General features: G+C 48.7%; 1 protein-coding gene across 1 annotated transcript in view; it reads right to left on the bottom strand.

Annotated features, from left to right (window-relative positions):
* The window catches only part of NLRP9 (NLR family pyrin domain containing 9), a 39,244-nt gene extending 20,313 nt beyond the window's left edge, over window positions 1-18,931 (bottom strand). The window contains exons 1-4 of the mRNA XM_054249458.2: window positions 18,796-18,931; window positions 13,966-14,317; window positions 4,423-5,974; window positions 1,414-1,575 (exon numbers count right to left, since the gene is read on the bottom strand). Of these exons, the coding sequence (XP_054105433.1) occupies window positions 1,414-1,575; window positions 4,423-5,974; window positions 13,966-14,242 (1,991 nt within the window). The 5' untranslated portion in view covers window positions 14,243-14,317; window positions 18,796-18,931. The remainder of the gene's footprint in view (window positions 1-1,413; window positions 1,576-4,422; window positions 5,975-13,965; window positions 14,318-18,795) is intronic.

Here is an 18,931-nt window from a genome sequence, read left to right as displayed (position 1 = left end):
GCCTGATAAATGTGTATTTACAAAGCAGACACGTAAGTATAAACACGTGACACGTACAAACTGCTGCGTCGGACTCCTGGTACTATAGCATGAGGATACCCCGATTTCTCTCCCAGTCAACTTCAGCAATGACAGAACTTTAAAAGTAAATATTCTGCCATGTTCAAAAACTAGAATGGGAATTTTGAGTAGGCCAGAATCAAAAGACAATGAAGGGCAGATTGCAGAAGGAAATGGCAGGCCGGAGGAACTGCGGAGATTGCCGGCAACGACCCCCTCAATGTACGAGCGACATCCAGGTACCACCTGCCCGTGGAAAGCGGGCATTCCCTGTCAGCCACAGTCTGGACAGTGAGCCACCATCATCAGTTAGGTCCGTGGAAACCCTCCCGAAATCCAAGTGGCAAGACATCAGCCAAAGGCTAACCCAGCAAACAGGCCGTTCTAGAGACAGCCGTCCTGAGTCCGCTGTGTTCACTTTCTTCTGCTCAGTATGTTGGCCAATAATTCGATGCAGTAACTCTTACCAAAAATATGTATAAGGTGCTTTGGGAGCACAGAAAGTCTTGCATGATGACAGGACCTTTCGAGCTGAAGGAAGACTTAAATTTAACCCAACAGCAGTAAGTTGGCTCACAGGGTGAACAGAAGAGCGTGGCCCAGGCCCAAGTATCAGGACAGCTGTGCTTCTCTCTACCCTCTCATACATTATGTGCATAAAACAACAAAAACGTCATCAGGATTCAAAGAAACTGAAGAAACGACTGCACAGTAGCACCCTGCTCTGTTTTATAAACGGTGCCTACTGTTTATCATTTTTCTTTTTTTTTTTTTTTTGAGACGGAGTCTCGCTCTTGTTACCCAGGCTGGAGTGCAATGGCGCGATCTCGGCTCACCACAACCTCCGCCTCCTGGGTTCAGGCAATTCTCCTGCCTCAGCCTCCCGAGTAGCTGGGATTACAGGCACGCGCCACCATGCCCAACTAATTTTTTGTATTTTTAGTAGAGATGGGGTTTCACCATGTTGACCAGGATGGTCTTGATCTCTTGACCTCGTGATCCACCCGCCTCGGCCTCCCAAAGTGCTGGGATTACAGGCTTGAGCCACCGCGCCCAGCCTATTATTTTTCTTTTTTACAAAATGGAAGCCTATTTCTCTGTCTGTCCTCAGCACTCTTCCTTCCTTGCCTGGGAAACATCTCTTCTCCACCCATCCACATCCGAGCAAAGCTCACCCCTAACCAGGACTGCTCCCTCCCTGTCCCTCCGACTAGATTTCATTCTAGACGTCACTATGTTTAAGACACTGGACTGCAGCTCTTCATTGACGCACCGGTCTTCTTCAAAAAAGGCACCAGTAGAGAGGAGGAAGGTCTGCTCTTTGCTTAAGGGACAAGTTAACGTTGAACTTACATGAGTTTTTGGAGTTTACAAACGGGCCGAGCCAGCGCTTTGCAAAGAACGGCCAGGGAGGCGTCGTCGAAGCTGGTGTTCTCCACGTCTAACACCTGGAAGTTCTTGTTGTTACTGAACATTGAGCAAAGCTCCCGCCAGTACATGAGCTTCTCATTGTGTCTATGGGAGAACAGAGACGAACTGTCCAGTGGCCAAACTCCATTCGAGACATTCTCAAAAAACCATTTCCAAAGCCCCTCAAAGCTGACGAGACACCCAGGCCCGAAGAGGGAGGAGGTCAGCCAGACAAACTGAGGCAACATGACACAGTAGTTAGAAAGCAGGCCCTGGCCGGGCAGAGGGGCTCAAGCCTTAATCCCAGCACTTTGGGAGGCCGAGGCAGGCAGATCACCTGAGGTCAGGAGTTCAAGACCACCCTGGCCAACATGACGAAACCCCGTCTCTACTAAAAATAAAAATAAATTAGCCGGGTGTGTGGCATATGCCTGTAGTCCCAGCTACTCAGGAGGCTGAGGTAGGAGAATCACTTGAACCCAGGAGGTGGAGGTTGCAGTGAGCCAAGACTGTGCCACTGCACTCCAGCCTGGGCAATAGAGTGAGACTCCATCTCAAAAAAAAAAAAAAAAAAAGAGAGAGAAAAGAAAAAAGAAATTAGCCAGGTGTGGTGGCATATACCTGTAGTCCCAACTATCTGGGGGCTGAGGTGGAAGGATCGCTTGAGCCCAGAAGTCCAAGACTAAAGTGAGCTGCACTATGCTAGGGAAACAGAGCAAGACCCTGTCTCCAAAAAAAAAAAAAAAAAAAAAAAAAAAGTGAGCATTGTTTACAATCGCAAAGACATGGAATCAACCTAAATGTCCATCAGTGATAGACTGGATGAAGAAAAAGTGATACATCAGGCGGGGCGCGGTGGCTCATGCCTGTAATCCCAGCACTTTGGGAGGCCGAGGCGGGTGGATCACGAGGTCGAGAGATCGAGACCATCCTGGTCAACATGGTGAAACCCCGTCTCTACTAAAAATACAAAAAATCAGCTGGGCATGGTGGCGCGTGCCTGTAATCCCAGCTACTCGGGAGGCTGAGGCAGGAGAATTGCCTGAACCCAGGAGGCGGAGGTTGCGGTGAGCCGAGATCGCGCCATTGCACTCCAGCCTGGGTAACAAGAGCGAAACTCCATCTCAAAACAAAAGAAAAAGTGGTACAGCAACACCATGGAATACAATGCAGCCATAAAAAGGAACAAGACCATGTCCTTTGCAGGGACATGGATGGAGCTGGCAGCCATTATCCTCAGCAAAGCAGCGCAGCAACAGAAAACCAAATACCACATGTTCTCACTTCTAAGTGGGAGATGAACAATGAGAACACATGGACACAGGAAGGGGAACAACACACACCGGGGCCTGTTGGAGTGTGGGGTTGGGAGGAGGGAGAGCATCAGGAAGAATAGCTAGTGAGTGCTGGGCTTGATACCTGGGCGATGACACGATCCGTGCAGCAGACCACCACGGCCCACGTGTACCTGTGTTAGACACCCGCACATCCTGCACGTGAACCCCCGAATACCTGGGCCATGACACGATGTGTGCAGCAGACCACCACGGCCCACGTGTACCTGTGTTAGACACCCGCACATCCTGCACGTGAACCCCCGAATACCTGGGCCATGACACGATGTGTGCAGCAGACCACCACGGCCCACGTGTACCTGTGTTAGACACCCGCACATCCTGCACGTGAACCCCCGAATACCTGGGCCATGACACGATGTGTGCAGCAGACCACCACGGCCCACGTGTACCTGTGTTAGACACCCGCACATCCTGCACGTGAACCCCCGAATACCTGGGCCATGACACGATGTGTGCAGCAGACCACCACGGCCCACGTGTACCTGTGTTAGACACCCGCACATCCTGCACGTGAACCCCCGAATACCTGGGCCATGACACGATGTGTGCAGCAGACCACCACGGCCCACGTGTACCTGTGTTAGACACCCGCACATCCTGCACGTGAACCCCCGAATACCTGGGCCATGACACGATCCGTGCAGCAGACCACCACGGCCCACGTGTACCTGTGTTAGACACCCGCACATCCTGCACGTGAACCCCCGAATGTAAAAGTTGGAAATAAAAATGAAGTGGATCCCCAGACAAGAGGAATTGACTGGACTCAAACCCTGGTGTAACCGCTTAGTGACTGTGACCCCGCACAAGCCATCCGGCCTTTCTCTGCTGCATTCCCTCCTCTTTTAGATGAGAATACCTGATTGTTATGTGAACAAGGGTTCTTTGGTGACCTCTCAGTGAATAGACAGCTATATCCATAAACAGTATCATGAACAAGAGTCCCCTCCCAGTGAGGTCACCAGAGGATACTGCACATGCTCGGGGGGAGGGGGGAAAAGCACAGTCTGAAAACAATAAAATTGGTTTAAAAAACAAAGGCAAAAGAGGTGGAAGGCACGCCACAGTGGCTCATGCTCATGCTTGTAATCCCAGCACTTTGGGCGGGTCACCTGAGGTCAGGAGTTCGAGACCAGCCTGGTTAACATGGCAAAACCCCACCTCTAACAAAAATACAAAATTAGCCAGACACGGTGGCACATGCCTGTAGTCCCAGCTACTCAGGAGGCTGAGGCGGGAGAGTCGCCTGAACACCAGAGGTGGAGGTTGCAATGAGCCGAGATCACGCCACTGCACTGCAGCCTGGGCGACAGAGCAAGACTCCGTCTCAAAAAAGGAAAATCCTGCCAGCCTCTCAACTTCACACGTTGGCGCTATGAAGTAGATAAAACTTTTAACCCTCTTTAGGCACATGGAAAAAGTTCACGAAGTCGCAGCTCATGATCCCACAGCTGGCAAACATGGAAGGGAAGCCTCTCTGCCCGGGCCCTCCTTGCTCTAAACACAATAGAATAAGGCCCATGAAAAACCCACTGGACCCCAGCACACACTCCAAGCGTAGTGCCCGGGGCGGGGGATTCACAGACGGACTCACTCTGAGGCACATCCCGAGTCGTCGGGAAAGATGTTCTCCATACACAGGCGAAGGGTGGTGAGGTTGTGACTGCGCTTCACGCAGAAGGACGCGATCACCAGGTGTTCTATGTTCGCGATATAAACGTACACTTCTTCGAAGAAACTCATCACTCGTGTGACAAATGCTTCCTCCTGAGTTTCAAATAAACAGCTGAATAACTCCTGGAAACCTATGGCTTCCCTGTCGGCTTCACGCTGACTGAAACCTCGAAGGCACTGGGCTATTTCCTGCTGGAGGTCTTTGGACAGCGGAAAACCGAAGGATGCCTCCAGCATGCCAGCGATCTCTTCCGAGGAAACTCCAAACACAAACACCCCCATCTGGGTCAGGACGTTCTGAGGTCGAGCCACGCTCGCTCTCACAAGCTGGGTTACGCTTCCGACGGCCGGGTTGGGACTGTCTTTGGGTCCCCTGAGCAAATAGAACATGGCAGCACAGAACTCTTGGATGCACACGTGGCTGAAGGTGAAACGGTCACCTGACCTCCGCAGGAGGTTCATGCCCACCCACATCCAGCCCTCGGACTCAGACAACCCGTTCCTCCGGAGATCCTCACGGCAAAATACGAACGTGTGTGTCCACAGTCCCTCTGCAGCCAAAGCGCTCAGGTTTTTCAGTCGGGCTCTGTTCAACTTAGGTGGGGAACTCTGACTTCCCGCCTTGAATACGTTGGTTATAAAGGATGCATGTAAGGAGGTGGTGTTTTGGGAGTTTATTTCAAGGTCTTCTCCCCTCTCTAGCCTGTATTTCATGCAAGTACAGACCAACCAGCATATAAAGGGATTATGGCACAAGATAAACAGCGGTCCAATCTCTCTGACAAAATTAAAGACTTTTGAGGCTTTACTCTTCTCGCCAAAGAAGCAGGAGAAATACATCTTCCTCTCAGGTTCAGTGAAACCCGAGAGCTTGATGAGTTTGGGACGCTGCAGCAAAAAGTAGTTCTTCCGCATACCCACCTGTCCTAACGCGAGCAGCAGGGAGCACTCCGGAAGCATCTTCCTCTGCAGCAAACTGCTCAGGATAACGGGCAACGGCAGCCGCTGCCTCCAGTCACCACACAGGTCGGCCTCCTGGTCCAAGTCAAGCCTCAGCTGCTCAAAGCCGTCCATGATCAAGAGAATTCGCTCTGGCTGGGAAAGAATGTCTTCCATCTTCTCTGAGGACTCAGGCCAGTCCCTGGAGAGGAGCTCGGGTAAGCTGGTCTCTGTGACACTGTTCATTTCATAGACCGTGAGGAAAAACACAAAGGTGAACCTGTCCTTCCATAAGTTCCCCTCTGCCCAGTCCAACATCACTTTTCTCAAAAGGGTCGTCTTTCCGATTCCGTCAGGACCCTCCACGACCACAGTGACCGGCGCGGCCGCAGCAGCATATGCCTTGTTCAGCACCGTGCACTCGTGTTTCATGCTTTCCTTGTAGAAATGCTCGGGGACCTGAAGACACGTTTCCTTTTCCCATATGAGTTGAAACTTTTCCTTTATTTGTTTTCTATATGGGTTTAGCTTACCTGTGTTAATGAGAACAGAAGACAGGTAAAAACGCACCCATTCTTTTACACTCCTCAGAACTGTAACAACAAAAAAACTCTAATACCCGCCAGCCATCTGAATGGAGGGCGTTCTTAGAGCCCTTTTCAAATTTAACCCGAAAGGCCGGGCGCAGTGGCTCACGCCTGTAATCCCAGCACTTTGGGAGGCCGAGGCGGGTGGATCACGAGGTCAACAGATCAAGACCATCCTGGTCAACATGGTGAAACCCCGTCTCTACTAAAAATACAAATAATTAGCTGGGCACGGTGGCGCGTGCCTGTAATCCCAGCTACTTGGGAGGCTGAGGCAGGAGAATTGCCTGAACCCAGGAGGCGGAGGTTGCGGTGAGCCGAGATCGCGCCATTGCACTCCAGCCTGGGTAACAAGAGCGGAACTCCGTCTTAAAAAAAAAAAAACTCAATCAATTCTCAATCTGAGAATTTTTAAACCCGCCTATAATCTGCAAGCGTCCCCCAACCCCCAGGAGCTTCCAGTTGTCCCCCCTTTCTCAGCCAAACCAATGTGTTTCTTATATGCATTTGACTGAAGTCTGACATCTCCCTAACATGTATAAAATCAACCTGCACCCCAACCACCTTGGGGACATGTTCTCGGGACCTCCTGAAGGCTGTGTCACAGGCCAGGGTCACTCGTATTTGGCTCAGAATAAATCTTTTTAAACATACTACAGAATGTGACTCTCTTCACTGGCAGAAGGACGCCTGAAGGTTCACTGGCACACACAGGCGAAGGCTGGCACACATACCAAGGTAACCAGGCTGGTTAACAGAGCTTTGTCTGGACCGTAATCTGTCCGAAATCATGTTCATGGAAACACGTGACCAAATCGGAAACCTAGAGTGGCAGGCCACTGTGAGGTTTCCAAGCTGGAAGGGGTGGCATCTCCCCGGTACAGAATCCGAAAGCACCTCCATTTCCACCATTTATTTGCGAAGGACGTACCGGAGTCAGGGATGAGAGTACGAGGGCTGACTCCGCACATCTCATCTCAACAACTCCTTACGGTTCATCCTACTTCCACTTTCCCAAAACAAGTATTGAGTTGATGTGTCTGGACTAATTTAGACTGAAGAATCAGTATCAAGGGTCGGGTGTACGAACCACGCGTGTTGGATGTGAAGCCGTAAGGTCTAGGTTTTTCTCTGGCACCGTGCTGCTGTGCTGAATTTCAGAAATGCACCTCTGAACCAGCACTTGCTTTTTTCCTGTGGGGACGGGCTCTCACTCCGTCGCCCAGGCTGCAGTGCAGTGGCACAATGTCAGCTCATGCAACCTCCCACTCCCGGGCTCAAGTGATCCTCCTGCGTCAGACTCCCGAGCAGCTGGGACTAGAGACGTGTGCCACCACACTTGGTTAATTTTTGTTTGTTGGTAGAGATGGGATTTCGCTACGTTGCCCAAGGTGGTTTCAAACTCCTGGGCTCACGCGATCCACCCACGCTGGCTTCCCAAAGTGCCGGAATAACAGATGTGAGCCACCGTGCCCACCTCAACCTTCCTTCTTTCAACTTGCCTTTCTGGCCTTCATCTGCCTTTCTGTCACTTCATTTTGGTCAACGGTGTTATAGTAACTGAGATTTGACTGTCTCTGTTTAAACATCCAATGTTACCCCAACGATCAGAAACAAAATCCTCCTCTACCTTCTCCCATCAGCCAGCTTTGCCTTCCCTATACACCGGGACAGACATAAAGACATTCCTTTCATCCTTCAGTGGCAGTTCACCTAGACTCCTAACATGACAATGGCTTTGGGGCCTCTTGATGACAGTCCCTCTTAATCCCGATTGTTAAGAACCAGGATTGCGACCTTTATCGGATCTTTCCAGTAATAGCTGCTATTAAGCCAAAATGTAGAAACTTGTAAGAATTCTGGCCGGGTGCGGTGGCTCACACCTGTAGTCCCAACACTTTGGGAGGCCAGGAGCTCAAACCAGCCTGGCCCACACAGTGAAACCCCATCTCTACTAAAAATACAAAAATTAGCTGGGAGTGGTGGCAGGTGCCTATGGTTCCAGCTACTCAGGAGGCCGAGGCGCAGGAATTGCTTGAACCTAGGAGGCTGGAGATTACAATAAGCCAAGATGCACCAATGCACTCAAGTGTGGGCAGCAGAATGAGACTCTGTCTCCAAAAAAAACAAACAAACTTTCCCTGTATCAATTGCTTCTAAAATTGATCTCCTCTATGTAACTTTCCCCTAATTTCTGCATTCTCTTTAATTAAACTGATAGCCAGTCACCTATCAGCAAAATACATATTTTTTTTTTTTTTTTTTGAGACGGAGTTTCGCTCTTGTTACCCAGGCTGGAGTGCAATGGCACGATCTCGGCTCACCGCAACCTCCGCCTCCTGGGTTCAGGCAATTCTCCTGCCTCAGCCTCCCAAGTAGCTGGGATTACAGGCACGCGCCACCATGCCCAGCTAATTTTTTTAATTTTTAATAGAGACGGGGTTTCACCATGTTGACCATGATGGTCTCGATCTCTTGACCTCGTGATCCACCCGCCTCAGCCTCCCAAAGTGCTGGGATTATAGGCGTGGGCCACCACACTCGGCTGGTGATAATCTTTTTTTTTTTTTTTTTTTTTTTTGAGACGGAGTTTCGCTCTTGTTACCCAGGCTGGAGTGCAATGGCACGATCTCGGCTCACCGCAACCTCCGCCTCCTGGGTTCAGGCAATTCTCCTGCCTCAGCCTCCCGAGTAGCTGGGATTACAGGCGTGCACCACCATGCCCAGCTAATTTTTGTACAAAATACATATTTTATGCAAAGTTTAATGAGTGATGAGAAATGGGGAAGGGAAAAAAGTTAAAATTCTGTTCATAATCTGAGTTTTCAAATTTCAGAAAAATCTCAGGTCTGGGAAGGGAACGAACAGACCGCAGAGGGACCCTACGGCTGCTCACATAAAGGCAAGGATGGTTCCTCCAACGGAGTTTGTTCTCCTTGCACGCTCGACTGTGGACACAAGAGGGCGCAGCATCCGCTTTTACTCTCCGCTGTGTCCTTTACCACCAACACCGAGTTGTCAAGTCTCTGAGCAGTGACCGAGTCTGTGCAAAGTTATTATTGTAAAACCGTCTCGAATTTAAAACATAGGTGCCAGGCACGGTGGCTCACGCCTGTAATCCCGGCACTCTGGGAGTGCTGAGGCAAGAGGATCACTTGACGCCAGGAGTTCGAGACCAGCTTGGCCAACACAGTGAGACTTCGTCTCTATTAAAAAATAATAAGGCCGGGCGCAGTGGCTCACGCCTGTCATCCCGGCACTTTGGGAGGCCGAGGAGGGCGGGTCACGAGGTCAGGAGATCTAGACCATCCTGGTCAACATGGTGAAACCCCGTCTCTACTAAAAATACAAAAAATTAGCTGGGCATGGTGGCGCGTGCCTGTAATCCCAGCTACTCAGGAGGCTGAGGCGGGAGAATTGCCTGAACCCAGGAGGCGGAGGTTGCGGTGAGCCGGGATTGCGCCATTGCACTCCAGCCTGGGTAACAAGAGTGAAACTCCGTCTCAAAAAAAAAAAAAATAGCTGCCAGGCACGGTGTCTCACGCCTGTAATCCCAGCACTTTGGGAGGCCGAGGCAGGTGGATCACGAGGTCAAGAGATCGAGACCATCCTGACCAACATGGTGAAACCCCGTCTCTACTAAAAATACAAAAATTAGCCGGGCATGGTGGCGCGTGCCTGTAGTCCCAGCTACTCGGGAGACTGAGGCAGGAGAATTGCCTGAACCCAGGAGGCAGAGGTTGCGGTGAGCCGAGATCGCGCCATTGCACTCCAGCCTGGCGCCTGGCAACAGAATGAGACTCTGTCTCAAAAATAATAATAAAAATGATAAAACATGTAGATAAAGAGAAAGGAAATAAGGCCATCCCAAAATGTCATCAGTGTATGTAATCATGGTTCACAGCTTGATCTGAGTCCGGATTACTCCCTGTTTTCCTTCTGCCTAAGTTTTCTCCCTACAGTAGTTACATTGTATGCACTATTTCAGTTTTTCACTGAACATTACTGACATCATTTTCCATCGTAAAACCCTGTGCTCTTTATTGATTTATTTTGTGAGGTGGAGTCTCATTCTACGGCCGAGCCTAGAGTCAGTGGTGTCATCTCGGCTCACTGTAACTTCTGCCTCCCAGGTTCAAGAGATTCTCATGCCTCAGCCTCAAGAGCAGCTGGGATTACAGGGGCGAGCCATCACGCCTGGCTCATTTTTGTATGTTTGGTAGATACAGGGTCTCGCCATGTTGGCCAGGCTGGTCTCGAACTCCTGACCTCAGGTGATCTGCCCACCGCAACCTCCCAAAGCGCTGGGATTACAGGTATGAGCCACTGTGCCCAGCAAAACCCTATGGAATTTAATTTTTTTTTTTGAGATGGAGTTTCGCTGTTGTTACCCAGGCTGGAGTGCAATGGCGCGATCTCGGCTCACCGCAACCTCCACCTCCTGGGTTCAAGCAATTCTCCTGCCTCGGCCTCCTGAGTAGCTGGGATTACAGGCGTGCACCACCATGCCCAGCTAATTTTTGTATTTTTAGTAGAGATGGGGTTTCACCATGTTGACCAGGATGGTCTTGATCTCTTGACCTTGTGATCCACCCGCCTCGGCCTCCCAAAGTGCTGGGATTACAGGCGTGAGCCACCGCGCCCGGCCTATTACTCACTTTCTATATTTGCCCATAATAAATATTTGCTGACAGCTTTTTTTTTGAGATAAAATTCATAAGCAGGAGAACGATCCAAGATGGCCGATCGCTAACATCCCGGGATTGCAGCTCTCAGGGAAGGCGCGGAGAACTAGAGGACGCCACACTTTCAGACAAAGTCTGGTCGCTCACAGAGCAGAAGATCCCCCAGTGGTGGAAACACACGGGTCGCCAGCGCGACTCTCGAGGTCGGCGCAGTGGTTCCGCCGGCACCTCCGCCCGGCAGCTCTCGGAGCAGAGTAAACGGGACCGGTTTCCCTTCTGACCGAGGTTTGGAGCCCCGGGGAGGCAGAGTCGCCTACTACGGAAACAAGAAGGAAGCCCGACAGGAGAATCCTGGGCAGAAAAGCACCATCAGTTTTAACGCCGCTGCTCTGGCCCTGGGAACTAACAACCTGGACGTCCACTCAAGAGACCTAATTGAAAGTTGGTAATTTCAAAGACGAGAGGAGGATAAATTTACAATGACGGGAAGAAACCAGCGTAAAAAAGCTGAGAATACTCAAAGTCAGAACGCCTCTCCCTCTAAAGATGATCACAGTTCCACATCAACAATGGAACAAGGCCTGATGGAGAACGAGCGCATCCCAATGACAGAATCACTCTTCAAGGAATGGATAATAACAAACTTCGGTGAGTTAAAAGAACACGTTGTAGCCCAACGTAAAGAAACTAGGAACTTTGACAAAAGGCTTGATGAAATCCTACTGAGAATAGACAACTTAGAGAGGAGTATGAGTGAATTAATGGAACTGAAGAATACAATACAGGAACTCCGAGAAGTATGCACAGGTTTAAACACTCGAATTGTTCAAGCAGAAGAAGGGATATCAGAGGTCAAAGTCCAACTTAATGAAATAAAACGTGAAGAAAAGATTAGAGAAAAAAGGATAAAAAGGAATGAGCAAAGTCTCCAAGAAATGTGGGACTATGTGAAAAGACCAAATTTACGTTTGATAGGTGTACCTGAATGCAACGGAGAGAATGAATCCAAGCTGGAAAATACCCTTCAGGATATTATTCAGGAAAATTTTCCTAAACTAGCAAAGCAGGTCAACATTCAACCCCAGGTAATACAGAGAACACCACAAAGATATTCCTCAAGAAGAGCAACCCCAAGGCACATAATCGTTAGATTCACCAGGGTTGAAACGAAGGAGAGGATACTAAGGGCAGCCAGAGAGAAAGGTCGGATAACCCACAAAGGCAAGCCTATCAGACTTACAGCAGATCTCTCGGCAGAAACTCTACAGGCCAGAAGAGAGTGGGGGCCAATATTCAACATCCTCAAAGAACAGAACCTTCAGCCCAGAATTTCATATCCAGCCAAACTAAGCTTCACAACTGAAGGAAAAATAAAATCTTTTATGAACAAGCAAGAACTCAGAGATTTTATTACCACCAGGCCTGCTTTACAAGAGCTTCTGAAAGAAGCATTACACACAGAAAGAAACAACCAGTATTAGCCTTTCTAAAAATACACCAAAAAGTAAAGAGCACCAACATAAAGAAGAATTTACACCAACACATGGATAAAACAGCCAGTCAACATCAAATGGCAGTAACCCTAAATTTAAATTGACTAAATCCCCCAATCAAAAGACACAGCCAAAACCCAACGGCATGTTACATCCAGACCTGTTTCACATGCAAGGATGCACAAAGACTCAAAACAAAGGGATGGAGAAAGATTTACCAACCAAATGGAGAGCAAAAATAAATAATAAATAAATAAAAAGCAGGAGTTGCAATTCTTGTATCGGATAAAATAGATTTTAAAGCAACAAAGATATAGTGGTAAAAGGATCAATGCAACAACAAGAGCTAACGATCCTAACACCCAGATAGGAGACTTAGATTCAATGAGACGGAAAATTAATAAGGATATCAAGGACTCGAACTCAGATCCAGAACAAGTAAACTTAATAAATATTTATAGAGCTCTCCACTTCAAATACACAAAATATACATTCTTGTCAATACCACATCACACCTACCCATTAGTTTAAATGAAACATTGATTGGCCATTATTAATACCCATTTTTTTTCAAAATAAAGCAATATTTCCATTTACTCTCCCTCTTTCTCTTCCTCTTTCTTCCTCTCCTTTACTTATTTTTTTTTTTTTTTCTTTCCTTCTCTCAAAAAAAAAGAAATCAACTTGTAAACCTCTAGATCCAGGTCGGCAATGTCTCTTTCATTGCTTGATTTCCTTTTTTCCCTTCCCTCCCTCCCTCCCTCCCTCCCTCCCCGCTTCCTCCCTTCCTTCCTTCCTTCATCCCTTCCTTCCTCCCTACCGTCCTTCTTCCCTTCCTTCCTGCCATCCTCCCCCCCCAAAAAAAAAAAAAAAAAAAAAAAAAATTCATAAGCAATATTATTTAAAATTGAAGATGTATCATTATTCACGGTATACCTACTATGTACCAGAAATGCAGGAACCTATGATATTGTAACTATTAAAAGAAAAAATCTATACATTAAAGTCGTTTGATGAAAGGCAAGGAAAATGAAGCCTTTGACCCCTATTTCCAGCATGCAACTCAGGTTACAGTGCTTAGTGGCTTCCTCTCCTTCTCTTAAAAACAATGAAAAGGTCGGCCAGGCGCGGTGGCTCAAGCCTGTAATCCCAGCACTTTGGGAGGCCGAGGCGGGTGGATCACGAGGTCAAGAGATCGAGACCATCCTGGTCAACAGGGTGAAACCCCGTCTCTACTAAAAATACAAAAAATTAGCTGGGCATGGTGGCACGTGCCTGTAATCCCAGCTACTCAGGAGGCTGAGGCAGGAGAATTGCCTGAACCCGGGAGGCGGAGGTTGCGGTGAGCCCAGATCACGCCATTGCACTCCAGCCTGGGTAACAAGAGTGAAACTCTGTCTCAGAAAAAAAAAAAAAAAGGACAGACAGCTACCATACTAGAATTCCATCTCAGGAGACATGGTAATGCACACACCAACTGCCCAGTCATCTCCTATAATAGCAGTGACTTCACCTGGGGTGGAGAAGCGGGAAGACCCTCCTCAGGTGAACGGTTTGTGTTCAGGACACCATCCACCCCAGTTCATCCCTGGCCGGAACACGAACAGCCCGGCCTTGCCACTCGTCCTACCTCCAGCTCTCACGCTGCCCCACACACCTTCTCATCGGGTGGAGGCCGTGGCCACTCATTCCGTGACATCACCTGGTCCCAGTGAACTCACCCTGCCCCTTGGGCCCCCGCCCTCCATCCGGCACTTACGCATCTCTTCCTGAGCCTTCGTCCGGAGATCTTCCCGACCGATCTGTAGGAACAGGTCCAGCGTCACCTCCCACGCCCGTTTTCCTGGGTAGTGTGTGTCCAGCAGCTTCGCTACGTCTTCCTTGGAAGCCTTTTTCAGCTCAGTCCAGGGGATCGGCTTCTGTTCCAATTTCAAAGCTGCTTGTTTCAGGAGCTCCTTAAATTTCCAAAACTCTTCTTTTCTGAGCTCCTTCAGATACCACAACAAGCCGAAATCCGAAAAAAAAGATTCTGCCATCTCGTCCCAGGACTGCGGGCTCCGGTGTCTCCAGAAGGAAAATAAAGATCCTCAAAAATAGAGAATGAATGATACCTGAAGAAGAACATGATGGCAGGGGTGAGTTTCCGCAGCCTAAGGCAGCTCAGAAGTATGGATATCCTCACACGCATCATGCATCAGTCATCATCTAGGGAAGAAGCTTCCTTTTTCTCCACACGAATGCATGTGAATGGTAGAGTTGTCTTTTTTTTTTTTTGAGACAGAGTTTCGCTCTTGTTACCCAGGCTGGAGTGCAATGGCGCGATCTCGGCTCACCGCAACCTCCGCCTCCTGGGTTCAGGCAATTCTCCTGCCTCAGCCTCCTGAGTAGCTGGGATTACAGGCACGCGCCACCGTGCCCAGCTAATTTTTTGTATTTTTAGTAGAGACGGGGTTTCACCATGTTGACCAGGATGGTCTCGATCTCCTGACCTCATGATCCACCCGCCTCGGCCTCCCAAAGTGCTGGGATTACAGGCGTGAGCCACTGCGCCCGGCCCACTTACGTGTCTTTCTAGTTTTTGTGTAACATAAATGATACTTCCATGAACAAGCATTTATGTGTAGTTTGGTACACACAAGCACACATTTCTCTAGATTTATAAATTACAGGTCAAACAGCACACACGGGTCACCATGTTTACCGCAAACTGCTCAATGATTGTCCTTTGCGGATGTAGTAACTCAGGTTCCTGCTGGCATCCTATGCGTTCGCTCTATACACCTTCCGACACTTAGTCTAGTCAAATCCAATTTTGATAATGAAAAAATAAACATACTAAAATTGCAGATGGTCACATTCAGGAGGATGAAAATAAAGGAAGAAAGAAGGTCTGAGAGCAAATTTAGAACTTTTCATTTTGTTTTGGGGTAAATGTCTTATTACAGTATATAAAGAAAAAGTTGGATTTACCATAGTTTAGTATCTGCAGACTAACGACTCAGACAGAAACAGAAGAAAAACTTTCCCACTATTAGAAACTCTCTGCTGGGTGTGGTGGCTCACGCCCATAATCCCAGCACTTTGGGAGGCCGAGGCGGGTGGATCACGGGGTCAAGAGATCGAGACCATCCTGGTCAACATGGTGAAACCCCGTCTCCACTAAAAATACAAAACTTAGCTGGGCACGGTGGTGCATGCCTGTAATCCCAGCTACTCAGGAGGCTGAGGCAGGAGAATTGCCTGAACCCAGGAAGCGGAGGTTGCAGTGAGCCAAGATCGCGCCACTGCACTCCAGCCTGGGTAACAAGAGCGAAACTCTGTCTCAAAAAAATATATATATATTTTTTTGAGACAAGCTCTCACTCTGTGCCCAGTCTGAGTGCAGTGGGCCAAACATAGCTCCCTGCAGCCTCGATGACCCCCCCAACCTCCCCACCTCCCCGCCCAAGTAGCTGGGACTACACACCACCGTGCCCAGCTAATTTTTTTAGATTTTTGTAGACATGATGTCTCGCTATGTTGCCCAGGCTGATCTCAAACTCCTGGCCTCAGGTATTCCTCCCACCTTGGCTTCCCAAAGTGCTGAGATTACAAGTCAAGAGCCACCACGTGCAGCAAAAAAAAAAAAAAAGAATTAATAATGTATCATTTAGGTAATGCATGAGAAAGTTTGTGGCGTATGTATGGGAAATACACGTATATTTTTTTAAAGGGAAAATGCTTTGACTCCAAATCAAATATGTACATTCCATTCAAACACACATGAGACCTTTACTAAACTTGACCTTATGTTGGGCATAAATTAGAAATCACCGGTCTCATTCTACAGTCACAATAGAATTAGAAAATAAAGGCAAAAGCATGACAATCCGTTGTTAAATTTTAAATGTACATTTTACTATAACAGGCAAGCAAGAAGCTAATTTAACTCATTGAGAAAGAAATGGACAAACTTAATGAAATAAACTTAAATGGCTGTTAAATATATGAAACATTTCTTAGAAGCTCATTTTCCATCCAGATTTGCAATATATAGGCCAGGCACAGTGGCTCACACCTGTAATCCCAGCACTTTGTAAGGCTGAGGCGGGTGGATCACCTGAGGTCAGGAGTTCGAGACCAGCCTGCCCAACATGGCAAAACCCCGTCTCTACTAAAAACACAAGAAGAGGCCGGGCGCAGTGGCTCAAGCCTGTAATCCCAGCACTTTGGGAGGCCGAGGCGGGTAGATCACGAGGTCAAGAGATTGAGACCATCCTGGTCAACATGGTGAAACCCCGTCTCTACTAAAAATACAAAAATTAGCTGGGCGTGGTGGCGCGTGCCTGTAATCCCAGCTACTCGGGAGGCTGAAGCAGGAGAATTGCTTGAACCCAGGAGGTGGAGATTGCGGTGAGTGGAGATCGCGCCATTGCACTCCAGCCTGGGTAACACCAGCGAAACTCCGTCTCAAAAAAAAAAAAAAAAAAAAAAAAAAAAACACAATAAGATTAGCCAGGCATGGTGGGTGCCTGTAAATCCAGCTACTCAGAAGGCTCAGTCAGGAGAATTGCTGGAACCTGAGAAGCAGAGGTTGCTGTGAGCAGAGATGGTGCCACAGCAGTCCAGCCTGGGTGACAAGAGCAACATTCCATCTCACAAAACAAAAAAAAGAAAAAATATATACAGAGAATATATAGAAAATATAGAGAATATATAGTATATAGAATACATATAGAGAAAATATATACAATATATGTCATTTTCTTTTTTTTTTTGAGACGGAGTTTCGCTCTTGTTACCCAGGCTGGAGTGCAATGGCGCGATCTCGGCTCACCCCAACCTCCGCCTCCTGGGTTCAGGCAATTCTCCTGCCTCAGCCTCCTGAGTAGCTGGGATTACAGGCACACGCCACCATGCCCAGCTAATTTTTTGTATTTTTAGTAGAGACGGGGTTTCACCATGTTGACCAGGATGGTCTCGATCTCTTGACCTCGTGATCTGGCCGCCTCGGCCTCCCAAAGTGCTGGGATTACAGGCGTGAGCCACCACGCCCGGCCCACACTTTTTTTTTTTTAAAGAACTCACATGCCCTTAATCTCTTCTCCGAACCTTCCTTTCTCCTTCCTGCTCTAGGGGAAGCCTCCCTCTGGCGACACTGAGACTCCCGCCTGTCCCATGCTGACGGTTTCCCCAGCCCAGTACTCCAGGCTGCAGAGTCCGCCTAAGGGGTAGTGGATAGCCTCGCCCCTGCTCCCCTACACCTTTAACTTTCCCGAGACCGACACTAGGCTCCACCACCCGTTACCATTTCGTGCGACTGCCATCCTAGGTCCCTGGCACAATCTCCCCCTTCCCCCCGGATTCTACCCCCTGGTTCACCCTCACACCGGTCTAGGCGTGCAAAGGAAACATTAATTCTGACAACGTGATGAAGGCATAATTTAGCATAAAACAGGACGTCCTAGCACCGGCTGATGAAAGATGACTTCAAACCCCATCAGCTGAGTCACTGAATCAGCAGCTTTCAAGCTTAGCTCTCTCCACTTGACTCCTCACGGCCAAAGATTCGCTGGTTTTTTGTTCGTCTGTCTCCCCAGGTTACATGAATCTCCTAATCAGACCCAACAAACCAGGTCGGTGTTGGATATTTTCATCATTTCTCCCTAGCCCTCCAAGACCTCCAGTTTTCTGTATCTCTAATTCAGTTTTAGAAAAAAAAAAAAATGAGGAGACAATGCCTTCTGGAAGAGTCTCATTCTCTCACCTAATTTAAAGTTGGGAAACACAGGCCGGGCGCGGTGGCTCAAGCCTGTAATCCCAGCACTTTGGGAGGCCGAGGCGGGTGGATCACAAGGTCAAGAGATCGAGACCATCCTGGTCAACATGGTGAAACCCCGTCTCTACTAAAAATACAAAAAATTAGCTGGGCACGGTGGTTCGTGCCTGTAATCCCAGCTACTCAGGAGGCTGAGGCAGGAGAATTGCTTGAACCCAGGAGGCGGAGGTTGCGGTGAGCCGAGATCGCGCCATTGCACTCCAGCCTGGGTAACAAGCGCGAAACTCCGTCTCAAAAAAAAAAGTTGGGAAACACAAAAGTTTTCAGTTGTGAAAATGCCGGGTACACAGTCTTTCTGCAAATGTAAATGGCTTTCATTACAGGCCCGGTATGGTGGCTCACTTGTAATCCCAGCACTTTGGGAGGCCGAGGCAGGCAGATCACCTGAAGTCAGGAGTTGAGACCAGCCTGGCCAAAATGGCAAAACCCCGTCGCTACTAAAAGGACAAAAACTAGCCCGGTGTGGTAGTGCATGCCTGTAATCCCAGCTACTTGGGAGGCTGAGGCAGGAGAATCGCTTGGACTCGGGAGGTGGAGGTTGCAGTGAGCTGAGGTTGCGCCATTGCACTCCAGCCCGGGCCACAGAGCAAAACTCCATCTCAAAACAATAAATAGGTGCTTTTACCTGTAGTGCATTCTTGCCGAAACACAAGGTCAGCACTTGATCACTTCTGGTGCCCTCCTACTTGTTCTTTTTGCACTCCCGACCTCCAGGAGGCACTGAGAGTTCGGGGGAACGAAGAAGAAAGAAAGGACAGAGGGGACACTTACCCAACCCAGACCCAGGTCCTCCCGGCTGGCACTCATCAAAGAGCAGCTGTGGACACCGAGCATTAAAAAGCCAGGGCGGCTCTCTGACTGGCCACGGAATCTCTCCCTTTTCATTGGCTGTCATGGATAATGAGGG

The sequence above is a fragment of the Callithrix jacchus genome, chromosome 22 (genome assembly GCF_049354715.1).
Source record: "Callithrix jacchus isolate 240 chromosome 22, calJac240_pri, whole genome shotgun sequence".
NCBI lineage: Eukaryota > Metazoa > Chordata > Mammalia > Primates > Cebidae > Callithrix > Callithrix jacchus.
The sequence above is the reverse complement of the archived record's forward strand: the minus strand, read 5'-3'. Positions and strand labels throughout refer to the sequence as shown.